Here is a 27,370-nt window from a genome sequence, read left to right on the forward strand (position 1 = left end):
CTGGCCCCCCAACGCCCGCAGCCAGGCCCTGTCCCCCCAACGTACGTCCCTGACCCCCCAACGCCCGCAGCCAGGCCCTACCCCCCCAACGTACGTCCCTGACCCCCCAACGCCCGCAGCCAGGCCCTACCCCCCCAACGTACGTCCCTGGCCCCCCAACGCCCGCAGCCAGGCCCTACCCCCCCAACGTACGTCCCTGGCCCCCCAACGCCCGCAGCCAGGCCCTACCCCCCCAACGTACGTCCCTGGCCCCCCAACGCCCGCAGCCAGGCCCTACCCCCCCAACGTACGTCCCTGGCCCCCCAACGCCCGCAGCCAGGCCCTACCCCCCCAACGTACGTCCCTGGCCCCCCAACGCCCGCAGCCAGGCCCTACCCCCCCAACGTACGTCCCTGGCCCCCCAACGCCCGCAGCCAGGCCCTACCCCCCCAACGTACGTCCCTGGCCCCCCAACGCCCGCAGCCAGGCCCTACCCCCCCAACGTACGTCCCTGACCCCCCAACGCCCGCAGCCAGGCCCTACCCCCCCAACGTACGTCCCTGACCCCCCAACGCCCACAGCCAGGCCCTACCCCCTCAACGTACGTCCCTGGCCCCCCAACGCCCGCAGCCAGGCCCTACCCCCCCAACGTACGTCCCTGGCCCCCCAACGCCCGCAGCCAGGCCCTACCCCCCCAATGTACGTCTCTGACTCCCCAAAGCCCGCAGCCAGGCCCTACCCCCCCAACGTATGTCCCTGACCCCCCAACGCCCGCAGCCAGGCACCTCCTCAACATCTGCCTGCTGCCCTTCCCTGCCCACAGCCTGGCCCCACCACGAATGCCTGCGCCTGCCCCCCCAGCCCCGCACCTGTCCTCTGGCTGAAGGGGGACGTGGCTTCGGAGCTGCCTGAGGCCACTCGCTCCTGCTGCTTGAAGAACTCGCGGGGGTTGTCGGGGCGCCGCGCGATGATGGCAGCAGCTTCCTGCCAAGGCAGAGACGGAGCCATGAGTGTCCTACCACAGCGCCCCCAGCCCCCCACCACGCTCCTGTCCTGCCGTGAGCCCCCCACCCCCTGCCCCAGCCCTGTCCTGCCTGGACCCCTCCTCCCCCAGGCACCACCTGAGCCTGCCCCCATTCCCTGCCCCACCACCCCAACCCTGCCTGGCCCTGCCACCCATGCCCCCCCCACTGCAGCCCGAGCCCCATCATCCACGGCCCGAGCCCCAGCCCACCATCCACACCCCACTGCACTGTGCCCCACTCTGCTCACCCCACCATCTGTGGCCAGCCCCGCGGGCCGCCCGCCACCCTGCCATCCATGCCCCACCCTCTGAACCCTCCCCACCATGGCCTGCTTCAGTCCCACCCCAGCCCCCCACCCTGCCGAACCCACAGCTGCCCTGCCATGGCCTGGCTCTGCCCGGCCCCACGGCCACCCAGCTCCGCTTACCTCCACTTCCGACTCCGACTTCTTCAGCTCCTGCCCGTTCTCCGCCCCGGGCTGCTGCTCACCCTGGGGAGAGAGGCAGCATCAACCCCCGACTGCAGCCCCCAGCCCCGGCAGAGCTGCCCCGGCAGGGCCCCTCCAAGAAGCACCGGGGGATCCCAGGCCCCCCCGCTGTGGTGGCAGAGAGGCAGGGGCCTCCGGAGGGCAGGGCCCCTTCCAGGGCTTCATCTGCAACGAAAGAGGGGCTGGGGCAACGACCCGCCAGGACTGTGGGGGCCGGGGCTCAGCCCTGGCACAAATTAAGCAACAGTCCCTGCCCCAGGCAGTGGGGCTGGGGCCCGGGGAGGGGGGCTGGGGCCCATGGGGAGCCCAGGACGTCACTTACGAAGATGGACTGTTCCTGCAAGCGCTGCCTGGCCTCCTCCGCCTCCAGAGTCTGCTGCTTCCGCCTGCCATGACAGCCAGTGAGGGGGCCTGAGCGGCTGCTGGGGGCAGCCCCTCGACCCACCCCCAACAGTGCACCAGCCAGCACGGTGTGCCCTGCCCCACGCAGCCCCCAGACCCGCCCCATGCATCCCCCAGCCACACCCTGCCCCACCACCCCCACAGTCCGTCCACAGCATGCCCTGTCCCCCCACAATGCGCCCTTCCCCCCCCATGCTCCATCCATGCTGCGCCCTGCCCCACGCAGCCCCCAGCCCCGCCCCCAACAATGCACGAGCCAGCACGCCGTGCCCCGCCCCACGCAGCTCCCAGCCCCAGCTCTCCACACCACGCCCCCCAAGTGCCATCCACGCCGTGGCCTGCCCCCCCACCCCCAGCCACGCCCTGCCCTGCCACCCCCATGCTCCATCCACGCCACCATGATTTCAGCTATTTAAATCTGAAATTTCACTGTGTTGTAACTGTAGGGGTCCTGACCGAAAAAGGAGGTGTGGGGGGGATGTCGCAAGGTTACTGTGGGGGCGGGGGAAGAGGGTGGCCACTCTGCTACCCTTACGTTTGTGCTGCTGCTGGGACTGCCTTCAGAGCTGGGCACCCGGCTGGCAGCCACCCCTCTCCAGCCACCCAGCTCTGAAGGCAGCGCAGAAGAAAGAATCATCGAATATCGGGGTTGGAAGGGACCTCAGGAGGTCATCTAGTCCCACCCCCTGCCCAGAGCAGGACCCATCCCAACTAAATCATCCCAGCCAGGGCTTTGTCAAGCCTGAGCTTAGAAACCTCAAAGGAAGGAGATTCCACCACCTCCCTAGGTAACCCATTCCAGTGCTTCACCACCCTCCTAGTGAAAAAGTTTTTCCTAATATCCAACCTAAACCTCCCCCACTGCAACTTGAGACCATTACTCCTTGTTCTGTCATCTGCTACCACTGAGAACAGTCTAGAGCCATCCTCTTTGGAACCCCCTTTCAGGTAGTTGAAAGCAGCTATCAAATCCCCCCTCATTCTTCTCTTCTGCAGACTAAACAATCCCAGTTCCCTCAGCCTCTCCTCATAAGTCATGTGTTCCAGTCCCCTAATCATTTTTGTTGCCCTCCGCTGGACTCTTTCCAATGTTTCCACATCCTTCTTGTAGTGTGGGGCCCAAAACTGGACACAGTACTCCAGATGAGGCCTCACCAATGTCGTATAGAGGGGAACGATCACGTCCCTCGATCTGCTAGCAATGCCCCTACCTATACATCCCAAAATGCCATTGGCCTTCTTGGCAACAAGGGCACACTGTTGACTCATATCCAGCTTCTCGTCCACTGTAACCCTTAGGTCCTTTTCTGCAGAACTGCTGCCAAGCCATTCGGTCCCTAGTCTGTAGCGGTGCATGGGATTCTTCCATCCTAAGTGCAGGACTCTGCGCTTGTCCTTGTTGCACCTCATCAGATTTCTTTTGTCCCAATCCTCTAATTTGTCTAGGTCCCTCTTATCCTATCCCTACCCTCCAGCGTATCTACCACTCCTCCCAGTTTAGCATCGTCTGCAAACTTGCTGAGGGTGCAGTCCACGCCATCTTCCAGATCATTAATGAAGATATTGAACAAAACCAGCCCCAGGACCAACCCTTGGGGCACTCCGCTTGATACCGGCTGCCAACTAGACATGGAGCCATTGATCACTACCTGTTAAGCCTGACAATCTAGCCAGCTTTCTATCCATCTTATAGTCCATTCATCCAGCCCATACTTCTTTAACTTGCTGGCAAGAATACTGTGGGAGACCGTGTCAAAAGCTTTGCTAAAGTCAAGGAATAACATGTCCACCGCTTTCCCCTCATCCACAGAGCCAGTTATCTCATCATAGAAGGCAATTAGATTAGTCAGGCATGACTTGCCCTTGGTGAATCCATGCTGACTGTTCCTGATCACTTTCCTCTCCTCTAAGGGCTTCAGAATTGATTCCTTGAGGACCTGCTCCATGATTTTTCCAGGGACTGAGGTGAGGCTGACTGGCCTGTAGTTCCCAGGATCCTCCTCCTTCCCTTTTTTAAAGATGGGCACTACATTAGCCTTTTTCCAGTCGTCCGGGACCTCCCCCGATTGCCATGAGTTTTCAAAGATAATGGCCAATGGCTCTGCAATCACATCCGCCAACTCCTTTAGCACTCTCGGATGCAGCGCATCCAGCCCCATGGACTTGTGCTTGTCCAGCTTTTCTAAATAGTCCTGAACCACTTCTTTCTCCACAGAGGGCTGGTCACCTCCTCCCCATGCTGTGCTGCCCAGTGCAGCAGTCTGGGAGCTGACCTTGTTCGTGAAGACAGAGCCAAAAAAGCGTTGAGTACATTAGCTTTTTCCACATCCTCTGTCACTACAAGGGTGGCAATACCATGATTAGGCCTCAACTGGAATATTATGTCCAGTTCTGGGCGCCACATTTCAGGAAGGATGTGGACATACTGGAGAGAGAGTCCAGAGAAGAGCAACAAAAACGATGAAAGGTCGAGAAAACATGACCTATGAGGGAAGACTGAAAAAACTGGGTTTGTTTAGTCTGGAGAAGAGAAGACAGAGAGGACGTGATAACAGTTTTCAAGTACATAAAAGTTTGTTATAAGGAGGAGGAATAAGAATTGTTCTCCTTAACCTCTGAGGACAGGACAAGAAGCAATGGGCTTCAATTGCAGCAAGGGTGGTTTAGGTTGGACATTAGGAAAAACTTCCCGTCAGAGTGGTTAAGCACTGGAATAAATTGTCTAGGGAGGTTGTGGAATCTCCATCATTGGAGATTTTTAAGAGCAGGTTAGACAAACACCTGTCAGGGGTGGTCTAGATAATACTTAGTCCTGCCATGAGTGCAGGGGACTAGACTAGATGACCTCGCGAGGTCCCTTCCAGTTCTATGATTCTATAATACTAGTGTTTTCCCATTGACCGGGCGTGGGAATAAAACTGGGAGAAAAAGGGTTCCCGCCATATGCAAAAGCTATTTAAGGTAGGGGAGTGACATCATCGTGGTTTGTTCTTCACTGACTTCCTGCCCAGGAAAGAAGACTGCTGGAAACACCTGAGAACAAAAAGACTGGACTAGGGGAGAAGGGCTGAGCCCAGACTAGAGGGCGTCTGGCCTACGAAAGGAATAACTGGAGTTTTAAGCTGCAAGCAAGTGCAGCTTATCTTCAAGAATCTTTGCAATCTGCCTAAAACAACATTTAGGGTGAGAATTTGCTACACATGTCCAATTTCTTTAGTACATTAAGCTTAGATTGCATTTTGGTTTATTTGCTAGGAAATCAGCTTTGATCTGTTTGCTATCCCTTATAATCACTTAAAATTAGGGCTTGCAAGCGATTAAAAAAATTAATCACGCACTTAATAGCACTGTTAAACAGTAACAGAATAACATTTAAATATTTCTGGATGTTTTCTACACTTTCAAATATATTGACTTCAATTACAACACAGAATACGAAGTGTATAGTGCTCACTTTGTATTTATTTTTTATTACAAATATTTGCACTGTGAAAAAAGAAATAGTATTTTTCAATTCACCTAATATAAGTCCTGTAGGGCAATCTCTTGACAATTAAAGTTGAACTTACAAATGTAGACTTATGGACCAAAAATAACTGCACTCAAACAAAACAATGCAAAACTTTAGGGCCTACAAGTCCACTCAGTCCTAATTCTTGTTCAGCCAGTTGCTCAGACAAACGAGTTTGTTTACGTTTGAAGGAGATAATGCTGCCCGCTTCTTGTTTACAATGTCACCTGAAAGCAAGAACAGGTGTTCGCATGGCATTGTTGTAGCCAACGTTGCAAGATATTTTTGCACCAGATGCACTAAAGATTCATATGTCCTTTCATGCTTCAACCACCATTCCAGAGGACATGGGTCCATGCTGATGATGGGTTCTGCTTGATAATGATCCAAAGCAATGCAGACCGATGCACGTTCACTTTCTTCGATCTGAGTCAGATGCCACCAGCAGAAGGTTGATTTTCTCTTTCAGTGGTTTGGGTTCTGTAGTTTCCGCATCAGAGAGTTGCTCTTTTAAGACTTCTGAAAGCATGCTCCACACCTTGTCCCTCTCAGATTTTAGACGGCACTTCAGATTCATAAACCTTGGGCCGAGTGCTATCTTTAGAAATCTCACATTGGTACCTTCTTTGTGTTTTGTCAAATCTGCAGTGGAAGTGTTCTTAAAACGAGCAACATGTGCGGAGTCATCATCCAAGACTGCTCTAACATGAAGTACATGGCAGAATGCAGGTAAAACAGAGCCAGAGACATACAGTTCTCCCCCAAGGAGTTCAGTCACAAATTTAATTAACATTTTTTTTTTTTTTAATGAGCATCAGCATGTCCTCTGGAATGGTGGACGAAGCACGAAGGGGCATACAAATGTTTAGCATATCTGGCATGAAAATACCTTGCAATGCTGGCTACAAAAGTGCCCTGTGGACACCTGTTCTCACTTTTAGGTGACACTAAATAAGAAGCAGGCAGTACTATGTCCCGCAAATGTAAACAAAATTGTTTGTCTTAGCGATTGGCTGAACAAGAAATAGGACTGAGTGGACTTGTTGGCTCTGAAGTTTTGCATTGTTTTGCTTGAGTGCAGTTATTTTTTGTACATAATTCTACTTTGTAAGTTGCACTTTCATGATAAAGAGATTGCACTACATGACTTATATGAAGTGAATTGATAAATGCGGTTTCTTTTGTTTATCATTTTTACAGTGCAAATATTTGTAATAAAAATAATACAAAGTAAGCACTGTACACGTTGTATTCTGGGTTGTAATTGAAATCAATATATTTGAAAAATGTAGAAAAACATCCAAAAATATTTAATAAATTTCAGTTTGTATTCTACTGTTTAAGAATGCAATTAAAACTGCGATTAATTGCGATTAATTTTTTTGAGTTAATCGCATGAGTTAACTGTGATTAATCGACAGCCCTACTTAAAACCTATTTTTTGTAGTTAATAAACTTACGTTGTTTTGTCTAAGACCAGCCTGTGTGTGGAAATCATAACTTGGGGCACCAAGCTGTGTATATTCCTCTCCACAATGAGGGAGGGGGCAAATTTCATGAGCTTATGCTGTACAGATCTCTGTGCAGTGCAAGATGGTATAATTTTGGGTTTGCCCTCTAGAGGGGTTGTGCACTTTGAGTGCTGGGCAGTTCGTTAGCTGAGTCTTCCCATGCAGAGCTGATCTCAGCATCTGTGTGAATCTGCAGCCACCGGCAGCCCCCAGTCAGCTCCCACGCACCCTCCCCCGGTGCCTCCTGCCCACCAGCAGGCCCCATGGATCAGCACCTCGCCCTCCCTCCCCACGCCGCCTGCCCACCACGAACAGCTGTTTCACGGCATGCAGGGAGGCTGGGAGGGAGTGGGGAGAAGCGGGGATGTGGTGCGCTTGGGGGAGGGGGCAGGGGTGGGGCGGGGGTGGGGCCTTGGGAGGAAGGAGTGGAGTGGGGGCAGGGCCTGGGGTAGAGCTGGGGGTCAAGCACCCACCAGCAATTTGAAAAGTTGGCACCTTTGCTGGGGGATCAGGTGGGCTCAGTGGTACCCCAGTTCCAGGTGGCACCACGCAGCCCCTAGACTCGCCTCCAACACCGCATCAGCAAGCATGCAGCGCCCTGCCCCCATCCACGCAGCCCCCAGATCCGCCCCAACAATGCATCAGCAAGCATGCAGCGCCCTGCCCTACACAGTGCCCTGCCCCCCTCCAAGCAGCCCCCAGATCCACCCCAACTATGCATCAACAAGCATGCAGCGCCCTGCCCCACGCAGGCCCTAGACCCATCTCTCCGTGCCATGCTCTCCCCACGCCGTTCCCCCATGCATGCATGCAGGGCAGGGCGCTCACAGACACCCTGACCCCCAAAGAACATAGCCCCTCATCCCCTGCCCATGCACGGCGGGGGGCAGAATCTTCCCACACCTCCCCTGAGAACCAAGTCGAGCCCAGCCCTTGCCTGTGCTCCTCAATCTGCTCCTCACGCTCCCGATAGCGCTTCTCCCGCTCCTCCTGCTCCATGCGCTCCTGCTCCATGCGCTCCTGCTCAAAGCGCAGCCGCTCCTCCAGCACCTTCTGTCGCTCCTCCTCCTTCCGAAGCTCCTCCTCCTTCTGCGGGGGCAGCCCGTCAGCCCACCAGGGTCCTACCCCACAGGGGCCCCTGCCTGCCCCGGGCCCCACAGGACACCCCCCACACACATACACCATGGAGAGGCATCCCAGGCCTCCGGCAGTACCAGCGGCTCAAGGACAATCTCCTGCTCAGCAGCCAGGGCTGAGCAGAGTCGTGGAGAAGTTTTTTGGTAGACTTGGGGCAAAACCTGACAGTGAAACCCTAATCCCTCCCATTCCAAACCCAATGGCCCTGCAGGGATGCCGGAGAGCAAGTCCGGCCCATTCACCCTGCGGCAACAGCTCCTGTTCCCCAGGCTGGACCCAGCTCCCCACTCCGGGCACCGCACCCTGGTGCGTCCCCGGCTCCCCCCGCTCCGGGCACTGCGCCCTGGTGTGTGGGGTCACAGCAACACTCAGGTTTCGCCTGGCTACCCCAGACACCACTTGGTTTGGGGGAGCTCTCAAGAGCGGGCTCGGGACACACCCCAGCCACAGATGGTGAGGGGTGCAGAGGACAGGAGGGCAGCTCAGGCTTTGCAGAGACCTGCCGGCTGGGCCAGGCCTGGACACAGGGGGTGGGGGTGCCCCAGGACTGCTGCCTCTGCCCCATGGCAGGCCCATCGGCTGCCCTTACCTTGGCCTGTTCCCAGAACTGCTCCCGGTTGAGCCGTTTCATCTCTACAGCTGCATCAGTCTTCTGATAGGTCGTGCCCTGGAACAGAAAGGGGTCAGCGGGGGTGCAGCAGTGCCCCAGCATCAGTGGGTGGGGCCAATGTCCCGGGATTGGGGGAGGGGGCACGCAGTGGTGCCCCAGCATCCGGGGGGGGGACGCGAGGGGGAAAGAGGGCCTAGCAGTTCCCTGGGATCAGTGGTGGGGACAGCACCTGCAGCAAGTGGGATTTTCCCACAGGGGTCCATGGCACTGCAGAGGTCATGTCCCCCCCCAGGTATCGATAGGGGGTTTGGGGTTCCGGGGCTCCTTTGCTGTGACTCCCACAAGGCGCCCCGTGCTGGAACAGCCCCACCATGCTGGAGCCGGGCAGCATGGGGCCAGAGGGCTCTACAGGTGCCAGATAGCGCTGGACTCCCCAGTCCCACAGTTGAGAGCCCCAGATCCTGAGCAGTGGGTCTGGGCGAGGCAGCTGAGGATGGCTGGTGGGGCAGGATCTCTAACCTGCTGGGGAGAGGGATGCAGGTGGGGGACTGGGCCGGGGCTCCCCCTCCAGCCTGGTGTGATGCAGCAGGGAGGGGGGAGTGTTGACCTGGGAATGTTGCCAGGGAGTTTCACTGGGGATGGGAGACCTGAGAGCCTGTAACCTGAGCCAGGATGGGAAGGGGGAGGTAACACCTCTGCCTGGGAAACTGGACAAAGGCTGCAGGAGGAGCTGGGGGAAGCTTGGTGAGACGCTGAAGGAGTTTTTGAGTGGGGAGCTGGCTGGGGACGAGGGGAGAGCCCCAGAGAAGGAAGTCTAAATTCTCCACCCCCCCAAAGGACCTGACTATGGGGTCCTGTTTATGCCTACAAGCTCTGGGTTGGATTGTGTTTCTGTCATCTCTAATAAACCTTCTGTTCTACCGGCTGGCTAAGAGATCACGGTGAATGTGAATCGCAGAGGAAGCGGGGATACAGGACCCTGACTCCCCCACGCTTCTTAACAACTGGTGGTAGCGGTGGGATGTACTGCACCTCATGGATGGCGCTTCCTGCAGTACATGACTGGGGAGCAGTAAAATGAAAAGGGATTGATGGGGACCAGGCATGCTGAAGATTCAGAGAGGAGCAGTTTCGGGGGGTGGAAGAGCTACGCTTAACCCCTGGGACTGTGTGACCAGCGAGGACTGTCGCAATAACGGTGTCCCCCTGGGAACTGCAGCGAGCAGTCTCAGGGTGGAGGAGTCTGCGGCTTGACCCCGGGAGAGAGGTGGTGACCTGGAGAAGGGCTGGCACACTAGGGGTTCCTCCTGGAAGCCGTGGGAAGGTGAGAGCACCCAGGCCTGCGAGTGGCCAGCAGGAAGATGTACGCTAAATGCCTTAAGAGCGACCTGGTGGAGCTAAGCAGGCAGAGGGGGCTGTGCACTGGAAGGCTCACCAAAGAGCAGCTGATTGCCCAGCTGGAGGACGAGGATCACTCGGATGCACCGATCCCTGGATCCCTGTCTCCGAGGGAAGCAGCCCAGCAGAGGCAGTGTGGGTCCCGATACCTGACCCAGCTGGGAGGGGTCAGACTGCTGCCGAGGGCATCCCGAGACCCCTCCTACCTATGCCTAGGGGAGGGGCTGGGAGGAGCCCAGTGAATACCGAGGGCACCCTGACCCCAGCAGCCAGCCGGGGATCCTCCCACCAGAGCTCCCCATCCCTGGAGCTGCGGCAGCTGGAATGGGAGAGGGAGATGAGACTGAGAGAGTTGGAAGATCAAGAGAAGGAGCGACTGGACCGCAAAAGGCAGCGTCAGCATGAGCTGGAGGAGCAAGCAGAACGGGAAAAGCAGCAGCAGCAGGAGCTGGCCAGGCTGAGGACCAGCAAGCCTCCAGCTGCAGTGAGCGTGGGGGGATCCAAGACTGCACCGAGCTTTGACAAGGGCTCCCTGGCCCAGTGTAAGGAAGGGGAGGACATAGATGACTTCCTGAATGCCTTTGAGAACACCTGCGAGCTGCACAGGGTAGGCCCTGCAGACAGGCTCCAGTTTCTCACCCCCATACTGGACCCCAAAGGCATGGAGGTGCACAGCCGAATGAAAGGGGTGGAGGTAGGGGACTACGAACTATTCAAAAAGGCCCTGCTACACGAGCTTGGGATGACTCCCAAGATGAACTGGAGAAGGTTCTGGAGTCAGTGTAAAACCCCTGAGGGCACATATCTACAATTGACCCGCCAGATGCAGGGATATGCCAGCAAGTGGATGGATGGCGCCCAAACTAAGGAGGACCTGCTCGACCTAATCATACTGGAGCAACTGTATGAACTGTGCCCATCTGATCTGAGGCTATGGTTGGTGGACAAAAAGCCAGAGAACCCGCAACATGCAGGGCAGCTGGCCGACGAGTCTGTGGTTGGTCAGGGGGTAGCAAAGAGGAATCCCAAACAAGCAGGCGCACCACGATGCAGAGAGAGAGTCACCATGGGACCTCCAGTGGGAAAATATGGAGAACCCCCTCCCAAAGGGAACATCCGGCATCAGGTTAGCTGACCCGCTCGAGGGGACCAACGGGACACGAGCTGCTATCACTGTGGCCGGAGAGGCCACGTACGGACCCAGTGCCCCAAGCTCAGGGACAGACTGAGCAGACCGAACCCACCCAGGGTTAACTGGGTAGGGACCCAGTCGGACGAGGGGCAGACTGCCCAGGCAAGGTGGGCTAGCAGCTTATCAACTGCTCAGGAGGAAGAGTACCCCAGGCCAGCTCCTCTGGAGGGCTGGATGCTCCGGACTCAAGGTTTTCAGTTTAGAAGGGGGTGCGGGGCTGTCCCTAAGGAGCGAGTGCCTTGTCCCTCTGGAGGTGGATGGGAGGAAGGTCCAGGGATACTGGGATACGGGCGCAGAGGTGACGCTGGCCCGGCTCGAGATGGTGGCCCCAGATCGGGTGGTGCCCAACACCTACCTGACCCTGAGCGGGGTGGGTGGGACCCCATTCAAGGTGCCTGTGGTGAGGGTGCATCTGAAATGGAGGGCCAAGGAGGGCCCCAAGGATGTGGGGGTGCACCACCATTTGCCCACTGAGGTGTTGGGGGCAGGGGGACCTAGAAGACTGGCCAAGCAACCCCCAGGGAGCCCTGGTTGTGACCCGTAGCCAGAGCCGGCGAGGGGCGCTATGCCCTGACTTCAGGGAGGGTACCTTGCCAGAGGTGCAGGACTGTAGCCCGGAGGAGAGGGAGCGCCGAGGGACCATGGCTCAGAGAGGCTGCGGCCTCAGACCAAGCTGGCAAAAGGGAGCAGGTTCCCATCCCTTCCCCGACCGCTGAGTTCCAGAAAGATTCCTCCTTGTGGAAGCTAAGGGACCTGGCCGACCTCAGGGTGGTGTGACAAAGTGGGACTGTTCTTAATGTTTTCTCTGAATACTGTGGGGGTGCCTCAATTTCCCCTATGCAGTTCTTAAGTATGTAGGTGGTGGGTGTGACGATGTGACGCAGCAGGGAGGGGGGAGTGTTGAGCTGGGAATGTGGGAGTTTCACTGGGGATGGGAGACCTGAGAGCCTGTCACCTGAGCCAGGAAGGGGAGGGGGAGGTGACACCTCTGCCCAGGAATGTGAACAGAGGCTGCAGGAGAGAGCCTGCTGGGGGGTGGGGAGGGGGGTGTTAGTTTCAGTTTGGGGCTGGGTAGAGGAACACAGGGAACCCCAGGGCTGGGATCTAAGCTCCCTGCTCCCCCAGAAGGACTTGACTGAGGGGTGCTGGGTGTACCCACAAGCTCTGTTTTGGACTGTGTTCCTGTTGTCCAATAAACCTTCCATTTTACTGGCTGGCTGAGAGTCACAGTGAATCCCAGGAAGAGGGGTGCAGGGCCCGGACTCCCCCACACTCCATGACAGTGGGATAAGGGTGTATGATCATTGCAGAGCCCTAGAGGGCAGGTGTGTGCAGGGGTCTGGACACAGACAATGGTGGACGCCCTGTTTCCTGGCCACTGATGGCCTGGGCCCTTCCCCCCCTGCAAGGTGAGAGCTAAAGGGTTGGAGAACAAAGGAATCCAGGGGCGGGGGCGGGGGGGGGCAGTTTCAGTTTAGGGCTGGCTGGGGGAAGCTTGGTGAGACGCTGAAGGGGTTTTTGAGCGGGGAGTTGGCTGAGGAAGAGGAGGGAGCCCCAAGGCTGGGGTCTAATCTCCCTGACCTCGAGAAGGGCCTGACTAAGGGGTCCTGTTCATGCCTACAAGCTCTGGGTTGGATTGTGTTCCTGTCATTTCTAATAAACCTTCTGTTCTACCGGCTGGCTGAGAGTCACGGTGAATGTGAATCTCAGAGGAAGCAGAGGTACAGGGTCCTGACTCCCCCACACTTTGTAACACCTGGCTGGGGCAGGCAGCCTGGATGCGGGGCCTTACCACGGGCTCGGCGTTCTCGTCCTCTCGCAGCCGCAGGCGATGCAGCACGGGGCTGGAGGTGCGAGCCAGGCCATTGGAGAGGCGCTGCCCAATGGCCCCCGGGTCCACGTCCTCCACGCTGCTGGCATTGACGATAACATCCACACCCTGCACCGGGGAGCAGCATGGGAGAGCCAGGCCGGCTGGCATGGGGGGGATCTGAGCCAACAGCTGCACTGCCCCAGCCCAGCCTCTGACCCACCCCCAGCCAGCCCCTCTCCTGGCCCTCCACTGCCATGCTCCCTGGTTTGGCTCCCCTGGGCTGGTCCGCCCCTGCCTGGGGACTGGAAATTCTGCTGGCCCACACTATGTCTCCTGCAGCACTGCGGGGAGCACAGGCCAGCATGGGGCCGGTACAAGTTTGCCAGGCCTCGCCGTGCTGGGCCAGGGAGGCTGTGTGTTTCGGCGTCACTCCTTTCTCTCCTCTCTGCGCGTTTGCCGTGGTCCGGCCCCACAGGAAAGGGACCCGCCTGTAACCAGCAGCTCTGGCCCAGCCCAGCTCCCGCCTCGGTTCTGCACAGAGGACAGTTCCCAACCTCGAAGTGTCGGACAAGGGTCTGCCCCTTTCCCGGCTCTGCAGCCAGAGGAAGGGAACGTGGGACTCTGCAAAACTAAAGCCTGGCTTGATACTCACATTTCAAAGGCTCAAACTTTTCTTTTTCTGTCTCTTCAGCAAATGGTCCCCAAGGGGAAGTTGGTGCGGGGGGGGGGGGGGGGGGGATTCGCCGAGGCATTTGCCTGGCACTCAGCAGCCCCAGGGCTCTGGATACCAAACCCAGCCCTTGTTTAACCCTGTTCAGTGTTGAACAGTGGCAGGGTCACATTAGCACCTCGGACTCTCTGGGCCTGTTACTGCACCGCAATGAATCCAGCAGCACACCCCCGCACCCAACACATAGAATCATAGAATAACGGAGTTGGAAGGGACCTCTGGAGGCCATCTAGTCCCACCCCCTGCCCAGAGCAGGACCAATCCCAACTAAATCATCCCAGCCAGGGCTTTGTCAAGCCTGATCTTAAAAATTTCTAAGGAAGGGGATTCCACCACCTCCCTAGGTAACGCATTCCAGTGCTTCACCACCCTCCTAGGGAAAAAGTTTTTCCTAATCTCCAACCTAAACCTCCCCCACTGCAACTTGAGACCATTACTCCTTGTTCTGTCATCTGCTACCATTGAGAACAGTCTAGAGCCATCCTCTTTGGAACCCCCTTTCAGGTAGTTGAAAGCAGCTATCAAATCCCCCCTCATTCTTCTCTTCCACAGACTAAACAATCCCAGTTCCCTCAGCCTCTCCTCATAAGTCATGTGTTCCAGACCCCTAATCATTTTTGTTGCCCTTCGCTGGACTCTCTCCAATTTATCCACATCCTTCTTGTAGCGTGGGGCCCAAAACTGGACACAGTACTCCAGATGAGTCCTCACCAATGTCGAACAGAGGGGAACGATCACGTCCCTTGATCTGCTCGCTATGCCCCTACTTATACAGCCCAAAATGCCATTGGCCTTCTTGGCAACAAGGGCACACTGCTGACTCATATCCAGCTTCTCGTCCACTGTCACCCCTAGGTCCTTTTCCGCAGAACTGCTGCCGAGCCATTCGGTCCCTAGTCTGTAGCGGTGCATTGGGTTCTTCCGTCCTAAGTGCAGGACCCTGCCCTTATCCTTGCTGCACCTCATCAGGTTTCTTTTGGCCCAGTCCTCCGGTTTGTCCGGGTCCCCCGTATCCCGCCCCTGCCCCCCGCGTACCCGCCCCTGCCCCCCCGTATCCCGCCCCTGCCCCGCGTAGCGACACGCACTGACCTGGAAGAACTCTGCAATCCTGGCCACGTGGCTGGCACAGGCGCACTTGCGGGCATCGGCCACGTCCTCCCCAACCTGCCCGGGCACAGGGAGCAGAGTGAGACGGGGCTGCAGGGGCTGCAGCTTGGAGTGGAAATGCGGGGGCTGGGCAAGGACAGATGGCGCTTGCTCAGTGTCTCCCCCGACGCCCTCTTCCCAGCCTGGCGCCCGCAGGCACGGGGCTCCGCCCGCCGAGCTGGGCAGGGCAGGGCGGCCGGAGTGTCCCTTTCCGGCGGGCGGGCGCAGAGCTCTGCCTGCGTCTCAGCTGCCCGAGGGATGCGCTGGGCCTCTGTGGCGGCAGCATCCCACCCCTGCTCAGACTTGCGTGGGCCTGGATGCCAAGGGGGGTGGGGGCACGCAGCCTACCCAGGCTACACTCCTGGGGTCTGGAGAGACCCCCCCCACCGCAGCTCAGCTGGGTCCAGTGCAGGGAGGCAAAGGTCCACTAGGTGGCAGCACAAGAGCCCAGGAGGGATCCCTGGAAAAGCTATGGGGCCAGGTGCATTAGGGCCATGCCACGGGGCCCCGCCCAGCGCCACCGGGCCCCGCCCAGCCCCCAAGCCCAAGGACCCTGGAGACAGGGGGCAGGGAGAGCATTCCTGGATGTTCAGGCCACACAGGACCATCCCCTCTGAGCTCTGGGAGGCCGGAGAGCACAGAGCCCCTGGCTCAGACAGACAGAGGGGCCCAGCCAGGATTTACGGACTCCAAGTGAGGCAGAATCCGCCTCGGCCTGCAGCAAGGAAATTCCCAATTAATTCTGGTGGTCAGTTCCCCTCCCTGTTCCCATCGGTGCCTCCGGGCTTGTCTGGCTTGTGTCCTGTCCCATTTCCAGGCACTGGCTCTCGTTCTGGCTTGGCCAGCAGGACTGAAGGACCCCCTCCTCTTGGGAATCTCCTCCCCATGTTGGCATCCAGAGACCAGGGTCAGGGCACCTGTAGCCTCCTCTGTGTTCAGTGAATGGACCCAGTGCCACCAGGCTGGTTTCCCAGGCCCTGGATCGCTGAACCTTCTGCCCGTGTTCAATATCCTGTTTGAAACCCTGGCTCAGCTGGTTCCCGTCACGACCCCAAGTCCTGTTCTGAGTCGCTGCTTTCTTAGCTGCTGCCCCCAGCCAGCCATGCACCCCCCCACCCTCGGGTGCCAGATGTGCCACCCTGTTTTGCACTGTATTCAGACATATGCTTGTCTAATGAGCCCAGCTGCCAAGCGACCCAGATGGCCCTAGAATTGACCAGTCCCCAGCCTTAGTCCCTCCCAGAACTGACGTGTCATTTGCAAACTTTATGAGAAATGACTTGATATTTTCTTCCAGCTCACTGATCACGTTGACTAGCATTAGGCCAGGAACAGGCCCGAACCAGGCAAGGATCCCCCTACCTATAGAGAGCTATCAGATAGTGTATAGGAACAGGCATCCAACCCCCACAGAACAGCACGACCAGCCCCCCCACCGCAATGACTCAGGCGAGTTGCAACCCACACCGGACCCTGAGCCTCATCATCCCGAATGCGGTTCTCTGCAAACGGGCTCAAAGGAGGTCTCCTCCCCGCCGGCCTGCACCAGTCCTCCGCGGGCCCTACTCACCCAGTTGACCAGGACGTATTTGGGCAGTGCTGCCTGGGGCTCTTTGACGCTGCAGAAGCCGTACATCACCTTCTGGTTCTCAAAGTGGCCAGAGAGCTCCTGCAAACCGCCTCCTGGCCGGGCAGGGAGGAAGCACAGTCAGTCAGTCTGTCCCCCCCACACACACACAGGGGATGAGGCAGGGAGGGACCACGGACAGTCTGTCCACCCTGCCCCCCCAGGTGTCAAGTTCTTTGTGGGGGAGGGGTGTTTAGGCGCCCTCAACCCCCCAAAATTGCAGCCCTGCAGAGGCAGGAGGGAGGGAACCCCCAGGGCCGTTGGCAGGGGCATGGGCAACAGAGCGAGGTGGGGGGCTGGGGTCCCCTTACCTCCCGACGCAGCCAGCTTCAGGTCGTCAGACTCATCCTCGTAGGTGTACAAAGCCCTGGGGGAGGAGAGCGCGTGAGGGACAGCGAGGCTCCAGCCATGGCCCCGGCGCCTGCACCGGACATGGGGCGGGCACAGCCGCAGCACTCCACTAGAGCCCACTCACGGGGGGCCCGCACCCTTACCACACACAGCACACCTGCCAGCCTCCCCCCGCAGCCGAGGGGGAAGACGAGGCCAGAAGCTGGCACACCCTGTCCTCCAGCAGCTCAGCCCTGGGGAGGAGATTCCCACGGGAGAGCCAGGATGGGGGCAGGGAGCTGTGCCCCCCCGCACTGGGCGCTCCAGGCCACGCTGCACGACCCCTCTCCCCACCCAGCCGCGTGGCCTCACGCTGAGCCTGCGGGCGCCAGCAGAGGGGGGCCGCCAGCAGAGCCCGGCTCCCAGCAAGTCTCTGCCACTAGCACAAGCCTTTCGCCTGCCCCTGAGCAGAGCAAGTCTCAGCAGCCTGCCCCAGCTACCCGGGCACCTGTCCCAGGGCCAGCCGGGGACGGAGGCACCAGAGGCCCGGGGAGAAGCCTCCCTGTGGCCACTCCCAGCAAGACGGGGGGCGGAATCCAAGTCCCGGCCCCATTGCTCTGGGGCCCCATTGCTCTGGGAGCAGGGGGTGGGGGGTGAGCCACCCCCTGCCCTGGGCTTCAGGCCCTGGCTGAGCAGTGGCACGTGGAAGGGAATGGCCAACAGGGCTGGGGGTCCCGGCCCCCAGGCCAACGCACCTAGCGGGTCCTTTTCACCCCCCCCACCAGACAGCGTGGTGGCTGGGCACCTATGAGCTGGGGGCATGGGGGCGGCGGGCAACTGGAGGGGGAAGGGACCAGGATTCACCTGGCTGGGGCCAGTCAGCGACTGTTCACCCACAGGGAACGCTGGGATTCGGGCAGCAGCGCCTCCCGCAGGACAAAGCAAGAGCTGCTCACGTTCCCAAGCTGCGTGAGCCCCTGGCAGGGAGCGGAAGGCAATTAAAGCAGTAGCAGCAAATCAATGAGCCTTCAGGGTGTGATGGGGGCTCCATGGAGACGGTTTCTTGGATACCGGCCCCTCTCCGGACTGTGCTTGGGAAGGCCCCCTCCCCCCACCCACTGCCCCACATGAAGCCCTGCTGTCTGTATCCCCTGCACCCCATGGCGGCCCCTCCTCAAAGGCGGGGGTGGGCAGCCGGCAGAGACGGTCCAGGGCTGGTGGGCGAAGACAGGGAAATTTCAGCTTATCTAGGCAACCAGCATCCTCTGTCTCCATGGCAACCACCCAGCTCTCCAGCTGGGATGGCGCTCACAAGATGAGGAGATGATTAGTGGGGGAAGTGGGGGAGGCAGGGGGCGCACTGGTATCTGGCAGGCGCCCTAGCGGGGGCACTAGCTGCTGTACTTTGCCCCATGGACCCCTCCCCTCAAACACATCTTGCTCCCCACTGCAGACTGGCCCCCCGGCCCCCGAGCGCGCCGCCCCGGCCCCTGGGCTGTGCACCTTTCCCCATCCCCCACCAGGCCGCTCGCTGAGGGACACTCTGTGGAGCTAGGGCCATTTGCTGAATCACCACTTTCCCCATCTGCTGAGCTGGGATCCCTGCACCCAGCTCCTCATCCACCTGGCTGAGCTTCTGGGGGGGATGGGGAGGGGAAGGGCCACGTGGGCCCAGGGCAGCTCCGTGGCCGACTGGACTCATCCCGGGAGGGGCAGTCACATTAGCCCCTGGAGGCCCAGAGCAGGGGATGGGGAATCGCAAGCCCTGGCCTCAGCCCCGGGCCCCCCAAGGCAGGGCTAACAAACCCCGTTCATCCCTCACATCCCTGGAGGCTGCAGAGACTCAGGCTGTCAGCTCTGCAGGTCCCCGACCATCAGCACTGAGGGCCCCCCTGCCCATGGCCCAGCAAGGGCCATGCCAGCAGGAGACCCAGGAGCCCCTAGCCCAGGGGAGGGCAAACTACGGCCTGCAGGCCAGATCTGACCCATCAGGGCTTTCAATCCAGCCCGCAGGATTGCCAGTCCCATGTCGCAGTGGGGCTAAAGCAGGCTCCCTGCTTGCCCTGGCCCCGCACCGCTCCCGGAAGCAGTCAGCACCACATCCCTGCAGCTCCTGGGGTGGGGCACAGAGGGCTCCGTGCGCTGCCCTTGCCTACAGGCACCGCCCCCTGTAGCTCCCATTGGCCGGGAACGGGGAACTGCGGCCAATGAGAGCTTTGGGGGTGGTACCCACAGGTGAGGGCAGCGCGCAGCGGAGCCGCCTGCCCCCTCCCACCCCCAGGAGCCACTGCCGGACATGCTGGCCATTCCAGGAGTGGCATGGGGCCAGGGAAGGCAGGGAGCCTGCCTTAGCCCAACTGCGCACCACTGCCACCCCGGAGCCCACACCCCGAACCCCTGCCCCGAGCCCCCTGCCGCACCCCAACCCCCTGCCCCAGCCCTACATTCATGGCCCTGCATACAATTTCTCAACCCAGATGTGGCCCTCAGGCCAAAAAGTTTGTCCACCCCTAGTCCAGCCCCTCAAGCAGGATGCTGTTACCAGGCCTAGTAACCACCAAGCTTCGAGCCCAGGGACGCAATGACCCCCCAACCTTCCACCCTGGCCCTCATGTTGCCTGTGGCTCTTGCGGGCATTCACCCCTTTCACCAGGCAGAGTCCAAACCCAGCCGTGGGCGCAGACCACTCCCCCATTCCCACGGGACCCGTCCATACCAAGCACTGGGTGGGGGGACAGGAGCAGCTGCACCACTGGGGACAAACACCCCCCAAGCAGCCCACCCCCCAGTCCCTGAACCGGTACAGAGCTGGCAGTACTGGGAGCCACCCCCCTCCCTGAGACACAGATAATGGCATAAAGGAGATCAACGTTAATCTCAAAATCCAAATCTCCCAGATTGGCAGCTCAGGACATGGGCTCCTCCCCGGCCCAGGCTGCCCCCCGACTCTGAGCCAGATGGACCTGGACTCTGCTCCAGCCTAGCTGCAGGGATGGGGTGGATGTGCGGGGACCCTCAAAATCCCAGCCCACCGCACCGGGGCACCAGGACACTCGCCTGCCTGGCAGTGGGGAGCCCACGGGGTTCCTGCGCCCCTGATGAGCACCACGAGCTGCGACCAAATCCCTGCTCCAGCCCCCAGCTCCAATGTAACCAGACAAAGAGCGGGGACAGTCCCCGCCTGCACAGACACCCCCACACTGGGCACTGCCCCCCATGCACAGCCCCAGTGCCCTGCCTGTCCCACAGAAGGGCACTGCCCCCTGCCCAGAGCCCGGTGCCAGGCAACACCCCACACGGGGCCACGAAACAGGAACAATCGGCTGGAGCCTCATTGCTGCACAGCCCCCCACCAGCCTGCCCCTCCCCGCAGCATGCTCAGCCCTGGGGCATCCGAGACCCTCCCCCAGCTGCACAGGGCAGATGGAGATACCCACAGGTTTGAGCCACAGGAGACTCGAGGGCTGGGCTGGGCACCGCGTGGATTCAGCCAGTGCAAGTGGCGCTGCCAATGGGGGAGGGGCAGGCTGGGGGGGGCAATACCAGCGGAGCGGGAGCAGTGCTGTTGGGAGACCATGGGCACACGACAAGCACGGGGTCACTGCGGGCCAGGGAGCCTGGGCGGGGCTGAGGGATACTGGGTAATTTCCTTCCCCCCAACCCTTGCATGGCCAGGTCAGTGCCCAGGCTGCCCGAGCCCCCTTTCCACACAGGGTGGCATGGATCTTCCCAGTGGCACAGCACCAAAGCCACCGGGAGCCCTGCTTCCTGCACCGGGCACGGCCCAGGGGGGAGCGTGCCTGGGGGAACAGCATGCCCAGGGGCCTGGCCCAGACCAGCCTGGTGCAATCAGAAACCAGCCTGACCTTCCAATAACTCTCACAATGGGCAGCTAATTTTAGCAGCTTCAGTTCCCTGTGTGCCTGGCCTTGGGCCAGCGGTGCAATGCTGGTGTGAGCGAGCCGCACGGGCACCTCTGCAGCCTGGCAGTGGTGGGGGAGTCTGTCCCAGAGCCCAGGGCTGATGGGACGAGGTGACAGGAAGCAGGCCAAGGAGGAAGAGACATGAAGGGCAATGTTAGATATGGGCAGAGCACAAAGGCCCAGATGCGCCTGCCCCACCACCCTCCCAAATGCTGCGTGCTCTGCATCCCAGCTCCGGCAACAGAAAGTTCCACAGGCCACCGCTATCCCATGTGCCCACATGGGCCGTAGGACCCCCTCCAGCTTCCTCGCCAAGCCAGGCCTTCGCCCCATTGGCACCATCTTCCACGACACGGAGACCTAAGTTCCCTCTAAGCTGCACGGCCGCGCAGCTGCCCATTAAGCCCCACACAGGGGCTCACGGCTGTGGCGGGGAGAGGATGCCTCAACACGGACCTGTCCCGGACTTGCCGCAGCCAGCTGGGGAGAGGAGCCCCTCCCTTGGCCCCGCCGGAGCTGCCATGGCTGGGGAGAGGCACCTCTCCCCGTTGCAGCCCTGGGGCAGCCTGTACCCCAAACACCTCATCTCTGGCCCCACCCCAGAGCCCCAAACCCCCCACCCCAACCCTCTGCCTCAGCCCTGAGCCCACACCCCAAGCCCCTCATCCCCGGCCCCACCCTGGAGCCCTCACCCCCTGCACCTCAACCCTCTACCCCAGCCCCTTCCTGTACCCAAAGCCCCTCATCCCCAGCCCCGAGCCCGCACCCCCAGCCAGAGCTCGCATCCCCCCACACCGCAACCCTCTTTCCCAACCCAGAGCCCCTCCCGCACCGTGAACCCCTCAGCCCCACCCCATGAATGTTATGTGCACCAGTACGAAGGTGATGTACCACCACACATCACAAAATTCATTCCGCACATGGACATAAATAATGAGGAGGGACACTGGCAGAGACCCCCAGTGCCGCTGCCTTGCTCAGAGCTCTGGGCTCAGCCGCAGACAAGCTAGCCAGTCACTGCACAGCCAGGCCGGGGGAGGGGGATCATCCTCATGAGACCCTCCCTCAAGTGTCCCTTTGTCAGCCCCTCAAGTGCCTCTTGCACCCCAGCAGCCGAGCCAGCGCCCCCCAGTACCCTGGGAGCAGCACCGCGCCCTGCCCCACCAGCCCTCACACCACATGGGCCGGGGACAGCACATTGCACATCCCAGGCTTGGGGCCCAGCAGCCAGCGAGGGGGGGAAGCACAAAGCACGGGCCCGGGACATGCCCGCGCAGAGTGTGAATGGGGCATGAGGCAGCCCTGTTCCGACCCCTGCACCCCATGGCCTGGAGGGGGAGAAGCCCCGTCCCCCCCAGCCTGCGCACATGTGTTTCCAATGCAGGCCCAGCAAGTCACTGCACGGAAAACAGCACCGAATTCCTTTCCTATGGAGTAATGGGCCCAGCCGCCTCCACCAGGCAGGGAGGGGGAGGGGCCGCTCTGACCCCGGACCCTCCGGGACGCTCAGGGGAGGGGAAGCCCCAGACTAAACATCCCCTTCCCTGTGCTGAGCAGCCCTGGGATGGGAGCCCTGTCTGCGCAACAAGGCCGTGCTTAGGAGCACTAGCTCCCTCCATGGCCCCATCCAGCCCCAGCCCCCTGCTCTGATGATGGCCCTCACTCCCGACCCGCAGCCCCTGCTATCTGAGCCGAACCCTGAGCACGGAGCCTGATGCCCATGCCCTGAGAACAAGCTCCCAGAGGATGGTGGAGCGGCCCCTCTGCACCACCTCACCCTGTCCCCAGCCTCCTCCCCTTGCACCCAGCTTCTCCAGCAGAGAGCCCAGCCCCTGAGTTAGATCTTTATAAAGGAACAATTCAGGCCCAGTGGCTGGGGCTGCTGCCCCTCCCAAGAAGCTGCCAGGTTCCCAGGGCTGCCAGCCCCAGAACCACCACGCGCCCAGCAGCAACCTAGAGGGAGGGGGCAGAGATCCCAAAGGAGGGGCAAAGCCTAAACTCCAGAAGCAAGTCCTGCCCCCTGCCCAGCCGCGCCTGAAGCCGAGGACCCAGGCCGGCTGCACTCACCCCAGCCATGGGAGAGCTTTCTGCCAGCTCCGCTGCAGGAACCGTGTGAGGCAGGTCTCTGGCCTGTGCTCCCCAGGAGGCCGGACAAGGGCCTTGTCCCCGACCTGGCTCATCCGGGTGGGTGGGGAGGAGGTGACCAGAGCACACTGTTGCCAGGGCTGTTGTTATGCAGCACACAGCCCGTGCCCCAGCTGCTGCATGGCTGGCTGGGGGACTGGCTGCATAAGGAGCCCATTGTTCAGCCCCCAGGCCGGCCCTGCTGCATGCACAGTGTTTCCCAGCGGACTGTCTCGGGTGGGCAGACTGGGCCCTGGCACCCCAGCTCTCAGGAGCGCTCCCCGCCCTGCCCCTGCTCTTTCCCCATGGTGCTGCCCTACTGCCCCCTGGGGCCAGACGGGCCCACGTGGGGGTCGGGGCTGCTCAGGTCAGCCTGAGCCACATGGGAGGCGGCCTGGAAGGGGACTCCCAGCCAGAGACCACGGGCGGAGTCTGTCAGAAGCCAGCCCAACACTGCCAGTGTCTCCTGGCCCCTGGTCAGTGTGACCAGAGATGTGCCGCCCCCTCGGGTCGCCCCCCGTTGAGGAGCAGTGACTTGGCCAGAAGGGCCACGCTGGATGGGGCCCTGGCCGTGACCTCTCGGAGACAGGGTCCCGCTGGCTGCTGGGGGAGAAGCCAATGCCACTGTCTGCAGGATTAGACAGGTGCCGTGTGCCCACCCCGCCCCCAAGGGCCAGCAGCAACCTGACTGCGCCTCCCACGACCTAGGCCAGCAGGGGTGACCCGTCTGCAGCCTCAGGCGGCTGCTGGGGCTGGAGCAGGGGGGACCTGGCTTCCTTTTCAGCCTGGTCTGCCAGGGTGGGCACTCCGCACTGGGCAGGGGGCAGCACCAGGGACTTCTCCTGCTGCCTGGCACATGCCCCCTCTGCCCTCACCCAGCCTGTCTCGGGTAGGACACCCCAGCCCAGGGTGCCCGCGCGGCTCCGCCCGCCCCTGGAGATTTGCGCTTCCCACTTGGGCAATTGCTCAGCAGCCCCATGTGACATCAATGGCCGCTGGGCCAATCAAATGCCACTGGGCCAATTTGCATCCTGCAATCTGATTGGCTGCAAGCTGGGCCTCACCCCACAGTGGCACCAGGCCCCATGTTTGGGGCGCATTGGGCAGCAGCCCCAGAGCCAGCCGGGACGTGCCAGGCCCTTCGGCCTGGGAGCCTTGCGCTCCAGGGGCCCGGACAGCATCTCACCAGCAACAAGCTACCTGCCCCATGCCAGAGCAGCCCCCGACCCCCAGCCCCGACTCTGGAGGGGGACGCTGCCCCCAGGCTCAAAGAGCTCCCGGTCTGAGCACCCGACCCCAGCCCACGTCTCTGGCTGAGCTGGCCATCCCCAAGTGCTGGCAGACGCCCGGCCCCTAGGTCGCTGCTCCCCTCGCCGCCAGACTCGGTGCCTTGGCTCTAGCCACCTTTCCATGCAGCAGCCCCTGGGCCAGGTTCCCTCAGCACACCCAGGAACAAAGTCTCCCCTTGGCCGGGGCCTCCAATGCAGCCTCCGCCCACCACATGCTCAGAGCTGCCTCCAGAGCCAGAGGGGCTCCAGCCTGCCCGAAGTGGGGAGTCCTCCTCAGCCCCCGGGGGTCAACTCCATCCCCAGCGCCTCAAGACCCTCCTCCCTGCACACCCCATGGAGCTTCCCCACTTCGCCCCCTGCTCAGCCCCCCCCGCCCAGACCTAGGGCTCCAGCCTCACTTCACAAAGCAGGTTAGAACTTGCCGGGGGCCACGCTGGCCCCCGGCCTCCAGCTCCCCACACCCCACACTCGCTACATCGCCAGCTCATTGGCCGTCTCCCCGGAACCCTTTGTGCCTGCTCCCTGCCCCTGCCCCCCCAGTTATTGTTCTGCGGTAACATGGTTGGGGAGGGGGCTGATGCCCCTCCAAGCCCCCAGGTCCTGTGTGGGAGGAGAGCAGCTCACATGCTGCTGGCCCTTTACCGGGGCGTGGGCAGGAAGAAGGGCAGCACCCCTGCTCCTTGGCTGGGGGGTGAGAGAGGCAGGGAGCTGGTGGGGCCCGGGGAGGGCAGGGAGTGGAGCGCAGCAGCTGGAGTGGGGGTGAAGTGCACACTCGCTGGGCGGGCCTTGTGGGTCCCCAGCGACAAGGCAGGGAGCAGGCCCCAGCGCTCACTAACAGCGGAACCGGGCACCAGCCGCGCCGTCCGGCAGCTGGAGGAAGATGCGAAAGGGGCCGAGGGCAACAATCCCTGCACAGAGCGCTCAGCCAGGGCCAGCAGGGCCAGGGAGCAGAGCCTCACCCATGTGCAAGCGATTTGCGGGGAGGGGGCAGACCCAGCTGAGGGGAGATGCCAATGAGATGGTGTGGCTGAGTGGTCGTGGCTTCAGGGGCCAGACAGCACAGATCCTTTCCCCTGGTCAGTTCGGACCAGCGAGTGGGGGCAGAGAAAAGCTCCAGGCCCGACCGCCCGGGGAACCGCCGGACGCAGCCCCGGCCCTGCATGGCCACTAGCCATTTTCTTCCCTTCATGCCCTGGACAAAGCACCAATGGAGGCGTGTCGGGCCAAGGGGCAACATCGCTATTTCACCCCAGAAGGGGGGTGTCAAAAGCAAGAGACTTTGCACCCTGAGACCTGCTCCCACATGAACGTCCCGAGGAGCTGGAGATCTGGCCAGAGTGGGGAGGCACCAGCCTGGCACCTCACCGGCTGACTGGAAAGAGAACCCACAGCCATGGGACACATTAGGAAACCGGGGAGAGCCTGGGGGCAGGACCAGAGCCACGGGGGCCTTTTCGCTCAAAGACAAAGACTCGGCTGCCCCAGAGCACACCGCGAGGCCATTCCCCAGCCTGGCCAACGCCGGAGCAAGCACCAATGCTGAGCAAAGGTGCCAAACGGCCACCCAGGCTCCCACGAGCCTTCGCTCCACAGGGCACAGCCGCAGGATCCTGCTGGGACCCGGGCCCAGGCATGCAGCACTGAGTTCCCCTACTGGGGGCCATTAGACAGAGCCGGCCGTCCTGCACCCCAAGGTGCTGGCCAGGTCTGGTGACCTCGCTGCCCCCTCCCGCTGGCTGAGGTCGCAGCCCCTCCATGCCAGCAGGTACCAGCATCCCCAGCAATGCCCGTCTCCCCAGTGCAGGCTGGGATGTCGGTGGCTCCGGTTCGGGGGCCGTGGGCCTGCGTCTCCACCACCGGAACCAGCCACTCCAGCAAGAAGCAATTTGGGGGTCCCTCCAGCACAGGCAGGGTAGACACTGCCCTGGAGAAAGATGGGGAGACGAAAGGAAATGGGGCCTCCAGAGCTGCCCATCCCCAGCGGGTGCCTAGCAGGCCAGGGCCCACCCTGGCAGGAGGCGATGGGCCTGCTAGAGCCAGACTGCAGGGCTGGGAATGGATCCCACGGGAGCCAGTGGCAGGGCCAGCGGGAGGACGGGCACGGCTAGTAACCTGACCACCCCCCACCCACCTCCCCAGCCCCCCAACCGCCTCCTCCCCCCGCCCCTCCCCTCCCCTCCCCTCTCCTCCCCCCGCATCCCCCAGCCCCACCCTCCTTTGTGCAGCTTGTCGCTACAGACTCTTGCAGCCCCGAAGGCCCAACAGCCCCGAACCGCCCGGGCAGTTGGTGCCGTGGCCGGGCAGAGTCCGGGGCGGTGCTGGGGACCCGGGGCTAGGGACTCCGCGGAGATGGGCCACAGCCGGGGAGCCGGAGCGGGGCGCCGAGAGCTGGAGCAACCTGGGCAGGGCTCGCTCGGGTCCGGGCCCCCCTGGAGCCGGACGCTGCCTCCCTGCGCCCGGGGGGGGTCCCCCACCCCGCAGCGGGCGGACCTTGGTCTCGGGGCGCCCTTGGCCCCGGGGGGGTCCCGGCTTCCTCGCCCAGCGCAGCCCGCCCCGAGGGGCCCGGGCCCGGCTCCCCAGCCCGCCGCGCCGCCCGCGCACCATTCTGGGCAGCTCGTGGCTGCCGCTCGGCCCCGGCTGGGGGGCCCGGGGGGCGCCGCCCCGGGGCTCGGTCCCCCCCGGCCCCGCGCGGAGCCGCCCAAAGCGCCGGGCGCTCACCAGTCCGTGGGGCTCCCCTCGCCGATCACCTCCTGGTAGGCGGCCAGCAGCGCCAGCCGGTGCGCCCCGAAGCTCACGCCAGCCATGCCGGGCGCAGGGAGCCGCGCGAAGCCAAGGACCCGGCCGCCTGCCTGCCTCGGAGACACTGCAGCAGCCGGGCGGGGCGGGCCAGGGGCGGGCCGGCTCCGCCCGCCGCCGCGCCCGCCCGGCCTTAGCGCCCCGGCCCCGGCCGCGGCCCCCGCCCTGATCCCCCAGCGCCCCTCGCCGCCCGGCCCCCCAGCGCCCCGAACCCGGACCCCGCTCCCGAGCGCCCCAGCTCCCCTCGTCCAGCGCCCGGACCCCCCAGCGCCCTGGACACGGACCCCGCACCCAACGCCCCAGCTCCCCTCGCCCACCGCCCGGACCCCCCAGCGCCCTG

General features: G+C 61.6%; 1 protein-coding gene across 8 annotated transcripts in view; it reads right to left on the bottom strand.

Annotated features, from left to right (window-relative positions):
• Nucleotides 1–27,109, bottom strand: part of DBN1 (drebrin 1) — a 33,549-nt gene extending 6,440 nt beyond the window's left edge. For 3 of the 8 annotated variants that reach the window (XM_048860910.2, XM_048860909.2, XM_048860908.2), the window contains exons 1-10: nt 26,953–27,109; nt 16,880–16,935; nt 16,512–16,624; nt 14,885–14,959; nt 13,045–13,191; nt 8,642–8,719; nt 7,853–8,004; nt 1,814–1,877; nt 1,432–1,494; nt 849–963 (exon numbers count right to left, since the gene is read on the bottom strand). In XM_048860910.2, coding sequence (XP_048716867.2) covers nt 849–963; nt 1,432–1,494; nt 1,814–1,877; nt 7,853–8,004; nt 8,642–8,719; nt 13,045–13,191; nt 14,885–14,959; nt 16,512–16,624; nt 16,880–16,935; nt 26,953–27,038 — 949 coding nt within the window. In that variant the 5' untranslated portion in view covers nt 27,039–27,109. Of the gene's footprint in view, nt 1–848; nt 964–1,431; nt 1,495–1,813; nt 1,878–7,852; nt 8,005–8,641; nt 8,720–13,044; nt 13,192–14,884; nt 14,960–16,511; nt 16,625–16,879; nt 16,936–22,888; nt 23,013–26,952 lie in introns of those variants that run through there. The other 5 variants (XM_075131197.1, XM_048860911.2, XM_075131199.1 and 2 more) reach the window with 3 other exon arrangements.
• Nucleotides 27,110–27,370: the final 261 nt, after the last annotated feature.

Source organism: Caretta caretta, chromosome 8, assembly GCF_965140235.1.
Source record: "Caretta caretta isolate rCarCar2 chromosome 8, rCarCar1.hap1, whole genome shotgun sequence".
Lineage (NCBI taxonomy): Eukaryota > Metazoa > Chordata > Testudines > Cheloniidae > Caretta > Caretta caretta.